The 13,603-nt window shown below is 35.3% G+C and overlaps 1 protein-coding gene across 1 annotated transcript; it reads left to right on the top strand.

Moving 5' to 3' along the window:
* The first annotated feature begins 53 nt into the window (after nucleotides 1-53).
* Nucleotides 54-13,426, top strand: LOC138703605 (inner centromere protein-like). The gene is made up of 3 exons (XM_069831634.1): nucleotides 54-119; nucleotides 1,026-1,188; nucleotides 12,741-13,426. The coding sequence occupies exons 1-3, from the start codon at nucleotides 90-92 to the stop codon at nucleotides 12,929-12,931; spliced, it is 384 nt and encodes a 127-aa protein (XP_069687735.1). The 5' UTR covers nucleotides 54-89; the 3' UTR covers nucleotides 12,932-13,426.
* The last annotated feature ends 177 nt before the right edge of the window (nucleotides 13,427-13,603 follow it).

Consider the following 13,603-nt stretch of genomic DNA (forward strand, 5'->3'; position numbering starts at 1 on the left):
TTAATTGACATCTATTAATTTAATATTTTTGTTTATTATTTTCTTTCAGAGAGCTACAAGCTTCGAAGCTGGCCCAAATTCAGGCAAAAATGTTGAAGGAAAAGCAAATTAAAGGAAAGGTATGATTAATAATAGAAATGAAGTAGCCTACATTGTGTAATACTGAAGTTACATGTTCATTTACCTATGAGTAAAAGTCGTGAAACAATTTTTCTATCATGAAAGGTACCTTATAAATTACAGTAAAACCCCGATAAGATGCTGTTCAAGGGGCCATGTGTAAACTACATATTAACCGGTAGTTTGTAAATAAGTAGTAGTAGTAAAGTGCAACTGTAGAAAATACTTTCGTGAAATAGAAACTCTAGTATTTGTATTATTTACTAGAGAATTTACTTGTGATGTGCAAGACCATACCTTTATAGAATAGACCCTTGAAATCCTCTTATTTATTTGGTGATATTGTGGTGTTGGATCTGACTGGAGTTTAAGAGCACAAACCCAGTTTAGGCCGGTGGATTTTAAAGGGTGTTAAAATCCTTAACTTGCCTACCTCTAAGGGGGAAGTAAATCTGGGAGCACCATGCTGTGGATTTACAGCACATAAAAGAACCCTGTCCCTGATAAAGGGTTCCAGACAAAGTTCATCAGTCATTTTTCTCTCACATTTAATTGCAATACTGAATAACCTCTGCAATTGAAAGTGTCATTAAATAAAATACTAGCCCTACTGCTACCGCCACCTTACACTGTCATGCTTTGCACCACAGAACTATGATCTTCTTCCCCTCCTCTGACAAAATATTTTTATTGTCTAAAAAAAAATTAATTTTACTCTCATCTGACATGAAAAGTATGATAACTCTCAACTACCAAGGACACCTTGATAAAGACGTAATGTATACCATGTATTATTGTATTTGTGGACGAAATATATTTTTTTTGTGTTTGAAGGGTATGGATATGACACACTATTGTGTACTTTGTTGGTAATCAATCACTTATATTAATATCTTTCTTTTCAGACTGAAACAAAAGTAAAAACTGTGCCATCTACATCAATTATGGACAGAACTTTCGATATGCCAGCTAAACATAATGTGGAAGATTACGGAATTGATGAGGTTCCAGGAGATTCCAGTGAAGACGAAGAGAAGCCGAAGAAAAGTATAATGCCTTGGGCGAAAAGTAAGCTAAAAGTATTGTTGTATTTAGATAGCTTGGCCAGCTGTAATATTCTGCACAGTAAACTAGGCAAGTCCATTTGATCTGACGAAAAAAAAGGGGTGTATGGGGTAGTCGCTGTGCAACTAATGTATAGAGTAGTGCATAGTATACTAACTATTGCAAAAACATTAATATCGTAATGGAACCAATAAAGACATTGTAGTTTACTTTAGTGTGAGTGGAAGAGTGAGAAAAGGAAAGACTGCATTGTGTTAAGTACGAGTGTTTGGGTAGCAGTGAGTGGAAAAACTATGATCGTCCATGGATTGCAGGTACGTGACCAATGTTTTTCAACATAGCTGTAACTTCGTCAGCATGCATGCAGTTCTCCTCCTTCCCCTCCTGTTCCACTAAATATGCTGCGAAACTGACTCACTCCTACCACCCTTACTCGACTGTTCGTGCATAACACCAGCCAAGTCCACACCTGTGGAGTAATAGTGCATCTGGTTGCGAAATCAGGTGGCCCGGGTTCGATTCCCAGTCGGAGCAAGTTACCTGGTTGAGTTTTTTTCCAGGGTTTTTCCTCAATTAATATTTGAGGAGAAAAATTCGTTTCTGTGCCGGAGATCGAACCCGGGTCCTTAGTTCTACGTACCATGTGCTCTGACAACTGAGCTACGCCGAATTCAATCCACAGCACCGGATCGAACCTCCTCCTTCAATGTTTTCCTTTATGGCCTGACTCCAAGTTAGGCATATATGTTGACGTATATGTCCAATGTCAACTGCCATTATGTTAGGAGCGCACTCAGCTGAGTGACTTGTTTGGCCGGGATTCCGCAGTTAAGTGCACAGTAATCTGTACAGACATATAGACTGCAGCTATGAGAATATTATAGATTTTATTAATTTGTCCTACAGAATAATATCTGTAATATTGACAATTAATATTTGAGGAGAAAATCTATAATAGTTTTTCCTCAACCCAATATGAGCAAATGCTGGGTAACTTTCAGTGCTGGACCCCAGACTCATTTCACTGGCATTATCACCTTCATCTCATTCAGACGCTAAATAACCTAAGATGTTGATAAAGCGTCATAAAATAACCTACTTAAAAAAAACACCAGCCAAGCTATCGAAACACAACAGTAACGTCATAGAAAGTATATTTATGGTATCTGAAAGGAATCAAATCTCAATAATAATAATAATAATAATAATAGTTTTATTTATTTTCCCTGGCAGAGTTAAGGCCATCAGGCCTTCTCTTCCACTCAACCAGGATAAAATCACATACAAAAAAATACATACCAGTATATAAATATTAACTTAAAAATAATAATAAACATAATTAAGTAAAAAAGAGAGATTGAATACATATACACAATCAGTATTAACTTTAAAATAACAATAATAAAAATATATATATATATATATATATATATATATATATATATATATATATATAATAAAAAAAAAGAGACTGTACATAATCACAAACAAGAAAATACATCTAGTATACAGTATTAACTTAAAAAAAAAAAAAAAAAGAATTAATACATACGAATATAATCTCACAACTAAAGGAATAGTAGAATTAGTATGATCAGCACAGCACGTGTTACATTGAGACAATGACAATTACCTAGATATGTGTTAATGGAAAAATAATGGTTTAATGTGGTTTAGAAGGGGAAGATTTTTGTGGATTTAAGTACCGGTAGGCTATTTCACTGTTTTTTCCTTTCCTTATTTGTTTTTTCTAAGCATATCAAAACAAAAACACTGTAAATATTGTGAACTCCTCATGGCACTAGCAACATCTATGAGATACTCATAGAGTTGGGGGCAAATAGGGACAGCTTAAGGGTCTTGGCATTCAGAGGGAGGGTAGAACCGTAGAAACTGTAAATGTGTCTTTTCTTAAAAGTCTTAATAATTGTTCTTTTTCGAACATGACAGTACTTTGTCGTTTACAGGAGTTGTTCAAAATGGTGCTCGTCTGTATTCACATATTCCCGACATCTTTTGATAAAGTTATGTTATTCACACTCAAAAGTTCTATTTCTGTAATGCTTGCAGTTTCTCTTGCATTGTCTCTAAATTCGTGTATAATGTGGGAGTTAGAAGAAGGGCTTGGCACAGAAAGGTATGCAGAGTTTTGGCAAAGTCCTGGTGAACTTGGCTCTGCTTCGTTCGGCTTGCTGCCGACAGTTCTTAGTGAACCATCCTGCTGATTGGGCTCAGAACTATGATAACTGCTGTTTACCAACGTTTTGAATGAGATTTATCAAATTATCACAGCTCATAATATAAAAGAGATAAGATAATAACTGCCTCCCATTGGAGGTAGCCCCGAAGGACTCAGTATACTCTCTACATGAATTTTACAATATTAAATGTTTACATAAATTTTGTAGAAAGAAAATTAAAATAAACATATATGAATATAAAGTGAATAAAAAAAAATTAAACAGAGTGAATATGATGACTCAGAATTTGGCAAGAGCGTTTCAAAACTGAAGTTATGATGTCAGCAGTAAGTGTCTGTGGTAGTTCAAAAGTCTTTCTGAAGCTTTCAAAGAACTTGGGAATCACACCACGAGCTCCAATGTTGAAGAATAACCTATAACATAACATTGTTGAAAATGCAGAAGAACGATAAAACACAAAATAGAATAACAAATAAATTTAAAAACATACATTTTGGTGACTTGAAACACGCACCATAGGAATTTCAATGCTAAAATATATATTTTGCTCCTCTAAATATTATAAAAGAAAATGTCGTTCAAGCTTTTTTGTAGAGAAAAAAATTCTGCATGCAATCATACCATTAAAAATAAATTTTGGCTGGCAACAAAAAATCTAAAGAATAATACAAAATACTCCCACCACAGAAACTGCACTAATTTTTAATAAATGCTAACCATAGTTGCCCATGGATTAGTAAAAACAATTGAATGCAAAGATATTGTTGTTTACAGTTCACTTGTTAATCTTAAAAAATGTATTCCATGAAATAAAAAATTCAAATTATTAAATGGTATTATACTGAAAACAGTGCACGTAGAGAATGCAACAAGATATCCAACATATAGCTAGCATATGTCACATGAGAGTTTTATAATAGACTTAGTTATTGTTCAGCAGCAAATGGAGGTCTATTTGAACATCTATTGTGATTTACTAATTTACCATGAAATAATGTAAGCATTGATATTTTCATTGTTAATCTGTAAAAAATGAAATCAAATTGATTGTCACATTCATTTGTTTCTTCTTTAAATTTTATCATAACTGGTTGGATTCTAAATTATTTTGTTTTAAACACAAATATCGGTTATCCATGACCTACTGTAATATTAATTTAATAAAACAAATGGATGCAGAATTTTTTTCTCTACAAAAAACTTCCATGACACTTTCTTCTATAATAATTAGGGGAGCTAATACGACAAAATATAAATTTTAGCATTGAAGTCCGTATTATGCATGTTCCAAGTCAACCAGTATATGTAATCACATAATAAAGTTGTTATGTAACATTGTAATAAAACATTAATTTATACTGGGATGAAGTTACAGGAGAATGGAGAAAGTTACACAACACAACTGCAGCATTGTATTCTTCACCTGACATTATTAGGAACATTAAATCCAGACATTTGAGATGGGCAGGGCATGTAGCACGTATGGGCGAATCCAGAAATGCATATAGAGTGTTAGTTGGGAGGCCGGAGGGAAAAAGACCTTTAGGGAGGCCGAGATATAGATGGGAAGATAATATTAAAATGGATTCGAGGGAGGTGAGATGTGATGATTGAGACTAGATTAATCTTGCTCAGGATAGGGATCGATGGCGGGCTTATGTGAGCGGCAATGAACCTCCGGGTTCCTTAAAAGCCAGTAAGTAAGTAAGTTTACTGTGTAATTTTATTTTAATATTCTGGTAACTAGGGTAATATGTTTGGTTTATTTTAATCTTGTATGGAATCATTCTTATTCGTTGATACAGATATTGTTCAATCTAATTTTATGCAACTAACACCAGTTTAGTACTAATCTTCTCTAATATAATTATAATAATATGAATACATTTAATGTAAATTTTAACCATAAATTACTACCATGGAAATGTATAAAGGTAGAGTAACAACAATGAAGTCTCATGTTGATGTGTGATTTCTAGTTAGGAATTACATTAAGTTAAATGTATGGCATACCTTATACACCTTGAACAACTCCTGTCGTGTTAGTACTCATTAAGAAATAAAAATATAATTGTGTGCATGCTATTATTAATCAAAGTTATAGGAGTGAAAATAATGTGGGAGGTTATGGATGAATAATGCAGTCTATTCCAGCCATGATTTGCATGTTCATAGCCAGAAGCCTAGCTGAACGCTCTGTAGATGCAATAAATGGTGGCATGTGAGGAAAACTGTTTCTTCTAGTTGCATTGCAGTGATTTTCCTGTTTGTGGGCATGATACTTACAATTTCATGTTTGACACTTCTGCTCAGTAAATCCTCTGGGAATAAGCTTCAGACCAACTCATTTTAAAATAAGCTGTGTTTTATTGAATTTGTCGGGTAAGTCCCATATTTTCGGGTTTTGCAGTTTTGAAAAAATACTGTATTTACTTGCGTAATTTCCCCTCTTTTTTTTTTTTCTCTCTCAAAATTTGGAGCCAAAAAATCGAGAAGGGAGAAATTACGCGAGAACTACAAAATACCGAGTGTAATCTGGTAAAAAGTAACATCAAACAATTCATGTGCTAATCAAATTAATATTTAATAATAAATAGCGACGATTTCAAATATCTGGGAGCAACAGTAACAAATATAAATGATACTCGGGAGGAAATTAAACACAGAATAAATCTGGGAAATGCCTGTTATTATTCGGTTGAGAAACTTTTATCATCCAGTCTGCTGTCGAAAAATCTGAAAGTTAGAATTTATAAAACAGTTATATTACCGGTTCTGTATGGTTGTCTCACTTTGAGAGGGGAACAGAGATTAAGGGTGTTTGAGAATCAGGTGCTTAGGAAAATATTTGCGGTTAAGAGGGATGAAGTTACAGGAGAATGGAGAAAGTTACACAACACAGAACTGCACGCATTGTATTCTTCACCTGACATAATTAGGAACATTAAATCCAGACGTTTGAGATGGGCAGGGCATGTAGCACATATGGGCGAATCCAGAAATGCATATAGAGTGTTAGTTGGGAGGCCGAGACGTAGATGGGAGGATAATATTAAAATGGATTTGAGGGAGGTGGGATATAATGATAGAGAATGGATTAATTTTGCTCAGGATAGGGACCAATGGCGGGCTTTTGTGAGGGCGGCAATGAACCTCCGGGTTCCTTAAAAGCCAGTAAGTAAGTACGTACGATACACACACCTTACAATATACACAATTACGTTAATTATTAACAGTTTCGTGGTTTTTCTTTGTACTGTTGTATGCGAGTTATAATGACTTCAGCCTGATGATTAATCTGAGATCATGGTGTTAACTTGATGCATAAAATACAGGCGATTCCTAAATTATTTATACAAAAATAACATGTAATTGTAGAGGAAATATAAATTGTATTGAATTGAGTAATACAGTAAAAATTTCAGTAAAATCTCAATCTTTATTTACAAGTATTACAAATGTTTAATGTGGCTTCCTCTTGTAACATGACATATATCTAACCTGTAAGCGATTTTGTCTCAAATTCTACGAATCATATCTGGAATCTTTATGAATGACGCTCTTAAAAGAAAAAGGAGTGTTCAATTTTGTTCAAAATAGAGGGAGAAATTACGGGAAGAAAATAAAATTCTGAAAAATATGTCCTAAATGTTGGGGATAGGTTACGTGAGTAAATACAGTATGGAAGGTAATACTGTATGTACGATGGTCAGTCAGAAAATAATGTCTCCAATTCTTTTTCTCTTTAAATAAGTTGGTAATGTGAAAAATTCGAATTTGTCGCGATTCCCCAAACCTTGTACAGTCCACTGCAGTAACAGCCTCCTAAGCCAACAGATGGCAGCACTGCATTAGTTTAGAAAATGGCTGATATCGATACATATAAGACGAAGTGCTGTGATAGAACTTCTGAGTGCAGAAGGCGAAATGCCCATTCGCATTGATGAAAGGCTGAAGAAGGTTTGAGATGCAAAAGTGGATGTCAGGACTGTTAGAAGATGGGTTCGTCCCTGTACAGAAGCTGAAGGGGAAACTGATGAAAAGCAAAACAGCCAGCCTACGTCTGCAACATCCAGCAAGTCGAGATCATTCATGATGACCACCGGGTAACAACAGATGAATTGTGACTCATGCTCTCCATCGGTAAAGGCAGTATCATGGCCATTATTGATAAACTGGGCTACTCTAAAGTTTGTGTGCACTGGGTACCAAAAATGTTGACCGACAGAATAAAGAGGCAGCACTTCAGTGTGGAGGAGGAGAAGGAGGAGTTCTTGGCGAAAATTGAGACTGAAGATGAAACTTGGGTTTCTCTTTTTGAACCTGAGTCCAAGAGGCAGTTGATGAAATGACATCACACAATGTTGCCAAAGAAGAAAAAAATTCAAAACTGTGTGATCTGCAGGGAAAGTTATGGCGACAGTCTTTTGGAATGCGGAGGATGTCATTCTGGTTGAGTTTTTGGAGCAGGGGTGCACAATAAATTCTGTCCAGTTCGTCAAAACCCTCAAGAAGCTTCAAGTACGTTTTCAGTGATTTAGCTCATAAAAAGCTATGGCGGATATTAGTCTTTTGCACGACAATGCAAGACCACACACCAGTCAATAAACCACTGGCGAGATTACGAAAATTGGTTGGGAAGTCTTGCCTCATCACCATACAGCCCTGACTAAGCACCATCAGACTTCAATCTGTTTGGTCCACTAAAGGAAGCTCATTGTGTGTGAAGATGAGGAAACCCTGAAAAATTACGTGTGCCAATGGCTGAGAAAGAAGAACTGTGATTTTTACCACACTGGAATACATGCTCTTGTTTCAAGGTGGATAAAACTGTGGAAAAGACGGAGATTATATTGAAAAGTGACAAATTAATCATGAATGTTGTGGCTTTTACTTACTTACTTACAAATGGCTTTTAAGGAACCCGAAGGTTCATTGCCGCCCTCACATAAGCCCGCCATCGGTCCCTATCCTGTGCAAGATTAATCCAGTCTCTATCATCATATCCCACCTCCCTCAAATCCATTTTAATATCCTCCCATCTACGTCTCGGCCTCCCTAAAGGTCTTTTTCCCTCCGGTCTCCCAACTAACACTCTATATGCATTTCTGGATTTGCCCATACGTGCTACATGCCCTGCCCATCTCAAATGTCTGGATTTAATGTTCCTAATTATGTCAGGTGAAAAATACAATGCATGCAGTTCTGCATTGTGTAACTTTCTCCATTCTCCTGTAACTTCATCCCGCTTAGCCCCAAATATTTTCCTAAGCACCTTATTCTCAAACACCCTTAACCTATGTTCCTCTCTCAGAGTGAGAGTCCAAGTTTCACAACCATACAGAAGAACCGGTAATATAACTGTTTTATAAATTCTAACTTTCAGATTTTTGGACAGCAGACTGGCTGATAAGAGCTTCTCAGCCGAATAATAACACGTGTTTCCCATATTTATTCTGCGTTTAATTTCCTCCCGAGTGTCATTTATATTTGTTACTGTTGCTCCAAGATATTTGAATTTTTCCACCTCTTCGAAGGATAAATCTCCAATTTTTATATTTCCGTTTTGTACAATATTCTCGTCACGAGACATAATCATATACTTTGTCTTTTCGGGATTTACTTCCAAACAGATCGCTTTACTTGCTTCAAGTAAAATTTCCGTGTTTTCCCTAATCGTTTGTGTATTTTCTCCTAACATATTCACGTCATCTGCATAGACAAGAAGCTGATGTAACCCGTTCAATTCCAAACCCTGCCTGTTATCCTGAACTTTCCTAATGGCATATTTTTAAAGCGAAGTTAAAAAGTAAAGGTGATAGTGTATCTCCCTGCTTTAGCCCGCAGTGAATTGGAAAAGCATCAGATAGAAACTGGCCTATACGGACTCTGCTGTATGTTTCACTGAGACACATTTTAATTAATCGAACTAGTTTCTTGGGAATACCAAATTCAATAAGAATATCATATAATACTTCTCTCTTAACCGAGTCATATGCCTTTTTGAAGTCTATGAATAACTGATGTACTGTACCCTTATACTCCCATTTTTTCTCCATTATCTGTCGAATACAAAAAATCTGATCAATAGTCGATCTATTACGCCGAAAACTGCACTGATGATCCCCAATAATTTCATCTACGTACGGAGTTAATCTTCTCAAAAGGATATTATGCTTGTAAATGTCATTTAATTTTCTTGTAAATTAAAAGAGAAAAAAAATTGACATTACATTCTGGCTGTCTCGTATTAGTGTTCATACCTTTATACTGTAATTATAGTTTTCTTTGTTTGCCGAGATGGGACTATGTCTGCTTTGTTCTCTACTTTCCTTAAACAGAAAGTTGGCCACATAATAATTAGTTTGCTCTCAGATTTGACTACAAAATTTGTATCTTGGTGTTTCCAGGTGTTCGTAATGCATTAAGAACCAAGTACCAGTGGTACAGCCATAACAAAAAATAAATAAATTACAACATATATAGTTTCATCAAGAATTTATCAACTGCAGAGAAACAGCTGCTGTTGATTTTTCCAAAAGTCGATTGTAGTGAGAGTTGTTGTTGTTTTCTAATGCCAGGCATTTGACAAAGTCATTTGACCTCTTGCACTCCAATATTTTTCAAAGATACTATCATGACCAGCCACTGAAGCACAGGTTTTGAGGTGTTCCGAATCCATTTCTTGGTTTGAGTTGCACAATTGGCAGTTAGGGGACTGATATATTCCAATTCTATGCAGGTGTTTGGCCAAACAATCATGGCCTGTTGCCAATGTAAATGCAGCTACAGACGATTTTCGTGGTAAATCGGGAATTAACTGTGGATTTTGATGCAGAGTGTTCCATTTTTTCCCTTGGGATTGTGTTATCAAATTTTGTTTGTTGAAGTCTAAGTATGTAGATTTAATAAATCTTTTCACAGAGGAATACGTAGATTTAGTAACAGGTCTGTAAGTAGCAGTGCTGCCCTTCTTTGCTAAAGCATCTGCATTCTCGTTTCCCAGGATTCCACAATGGGATAGTATCTTTTGGAATACAATTCTTTTATTGAGTGATATTAATTGAGAGAGCATTTTAGTTCTGCTGTTTGAGATGAAGGTGTGTGTTTAGAGACTCTTGATAGAATAGCTGCTTTGGAGTCTGACAATATAACTGCATTCCTAAATTTATTGATGTGGCATAGAATATTCCTGAGACTTTCACTTATTGCAATGATTTCACCATCAAAACTTTTTATTCCATATCCAAGAGATCTATAAAGTGAGAAGAGACAGCGCGTAACACCTGCACCGGCACCTTGTTCTCTGGAGATCAAGGATCCGTCAGTGTATAAATGAAGCCAGTTTTGTGGAGGGTACCTAATATTAATTGTCTCTAAAGACAATTGTTTCAGTATTTCAGTGTGTAGTGTGAGTGTGTGTACAGTCTTTCAAGGTTGACAAGGACTCAGTACAAGATAGAAATGCGTCATCCAAATTACTGGGAAAACGACATAATAAGCAAAAAGTGTAACAGTTCAATTCAATTCAATTTATTAGGCTTTAGACTTACAGTAATAGGCTTCGTCACAGATACATTGAAAAACATATAATACATTTGAAAAACATAAATTTAATTAAAACAATGAAAACTCGAAATATTTTGAAAATTATAAAAATTAATGAAAACACTTCACTCTTAATGTATTAATTGTAACTAAATGTAATTAAGTGTATTTATTAAAAAACAATTTCATGCAAATTTGTGTTAAAAAACTCTACAGAGTAAAAAGGATTATTTAATAACAAATTATAAAATCTAGTTTTAAAGCTATTGATTGCTAACTTATAATATTGACTGGGAAGCTTATTGTTGGAATATTAAAAAAAAAAATATTGCATTAGTTCTTATAAAAAGCATAACAAAACAATGTTCATTCTTTGTAGATGAATAGTTAGTTATGGCCAGTACTGTTTAGAACTCCGTTTTTTAATATTTGAAATGGGGGGGGGGAGCAGGGAGAGATGATTTTTAAAAGAGGTAGTTATGCATGATGTGCAGGATTTTAACAGTTGCTTTTGTGAATTAAAGGTAGAATAGGCATGGTGTTGTTTTCTCAGGTAAACATTTTGCTTTGATGTTGAAATAGCTGTAATAGACATAATGGTATACAAAATTATTTTGTATTAAGTGTCCTAAAAATTCTGTTTTTAATTTATATTTCTTATACTTTTTGTTACCGGTAGTAGCAGGCTTAAGGGCGAGCAATAGGTTCGAGGTTAAGACACTACACTGCAAGCTGGAAGATGGTGGGTTCGATTCCCTATCGGATCATGGTTTTTCTCTATTGATGTAGCCCTTCTGACTGTGATATGGCCCTTGAGTTTACTCAGCCTTTAACACAAATGAGTGCCAGAGGTATTTGCTTGGGAATGAAGGTGGCAAGCACATAGGACTGACATCATTACTGCTACTAATGCCAATTGTCTAGAAAAGTTTGGAGCATTAATCTCCTGCTACGCTGTGGATCTCCATGGTCTATAATACCTATAATACTGCGTGTTCAGTTCAAAGTGTGTCATGGGTCGCCATATGCAGTCATGTGGCTAGTCGATGAGCCTAGAGAATTCAATCTTCCTACACTTCCTCAGAGGCATATTACCTAAGTGCCAGAGAAGTTGCTTAGCAAGTACGGCGTTCATTCTGAAGAGTACATACCAATACGTACGGTAACGCCGGTAGTGGCAGGAATGTGAACTTTTGGAAACACATACTGAGGTGAGTTTTTTTTCTTACTGTTGGGATATGGCGAGAGGGTTAAGACGATTACTTATGTATTTGTTGACATTAACATGGACACGGAGCATTTGATTTGTGTTGTGGAATGTTGCGGTACGCAACTGATGATAACAAATACCTTGTGTACGACTTTCCCACGCAAAACACAGTTCGAAAGAGGTTATGGTAGCACACAGACCCTACAGGCCACCATCTGTTGTTACGACGTTCAAGTTATACCATACACGTTCTCAAGTTCAGATTGAATGCCTTGAATAATAGGCAACTTTTCTGACATAAAAGCTGAAACTCTCTTCAAATCGCTGACTCACAACAGTGACGTCATGACACTTTGAAATGAACACCCAGTAGAGTTTACTTTTAGTAGCAGACACAACTTGAGCTGAATGGGTAGTTTAAGTAAGGATTACAAAGATTAGTAATATGGTTTGTACACATTCCACTAATTTCTTGGAGTAAGAGATTTGTGTGTTTTTGTTTTGATTGAGTTTTATTTTAATGTAAAATGGTTTGTAATACTTGTGTGGCTCATTTAATATTGATGTAACATGTTTATTTTCTTATTTCTTTGCAGAAGAAGAACGTCGTAAATGTTTGGATATGCAGGCATATAAAAATAAACAGTATTATGCAGATTTCTTCACTTGTGAGGAGAAAACTCCTGATCTGAATAAGATATTCCGAGAATATGGTGTGAAAAAATGGACAAGGACATCAAGTGCTATTTGGAATACACCCCCTCGTCTGAGTATGCTTCCTAATTAATATTACTTGCTATGTAAAATATACAACATTCTTCAAATGTGAGACTTTGGTCTGGGATATTTTCATGTGCATTTTAACTTCTTCTCCTAATCTGGAATATGGCAACATGTTCAGATTAGCATATACTGCAATTAACACAACAGTGAGAGTCGTCAACAGTTATGATATGTCATAGTTATACCAAAATATCTGGAAGCTTAGTATGTGAATTAAGAGCAAAAACTTTGTATTTTGGTATATTCTACGAAGTTGTACTATCAGGTTCTAGTATTATGAGGAAATTCACTGATTAAAACATTGTTCATTATTTCTAGTTTCTTCTGTGCATTTCTTTTGTGTAACATTTTTCATAATAAGGCAACGTAAAATTTGTATTTTAGTTATGTAGAGAACTTTTCAGATATGAAGGGAATTAAAACGTTATGTTCTCAGTGTAATTTTAAATCAATTTAGGACAATATTTATATGTTCAAAAATAAATTTCTATGAAAGTGATTTTCGTACTATTCTTCTCGTTCAGTCCATTCCATTAATGCCTTCATGTTTTGAAGTTCTGTTTACAGTAAATACTTCATCCCCCTCCCAGTGCTTTGCTAGTATGTACACAGGTACACAGATGGCCATTTCTACTGCTGCTGTTACAGATGTATTGCAACTACAGTTAATAAAACT

Source organism: Periplaneta americana, chromosome 7 (genome assembly GCF_040183065.1).
Source record: "Periplaneta americana isolate PAMFEO1 chromosome 7, P.americana_PAMFEO1_priV1, whole genome shotgun sequence".
Lineage (NCBI taxonomy): Eukaryota > Metazoa > Arthropoda > Insecta > Blattodea > Blattidae > Periplaneta > Periplaneta americana.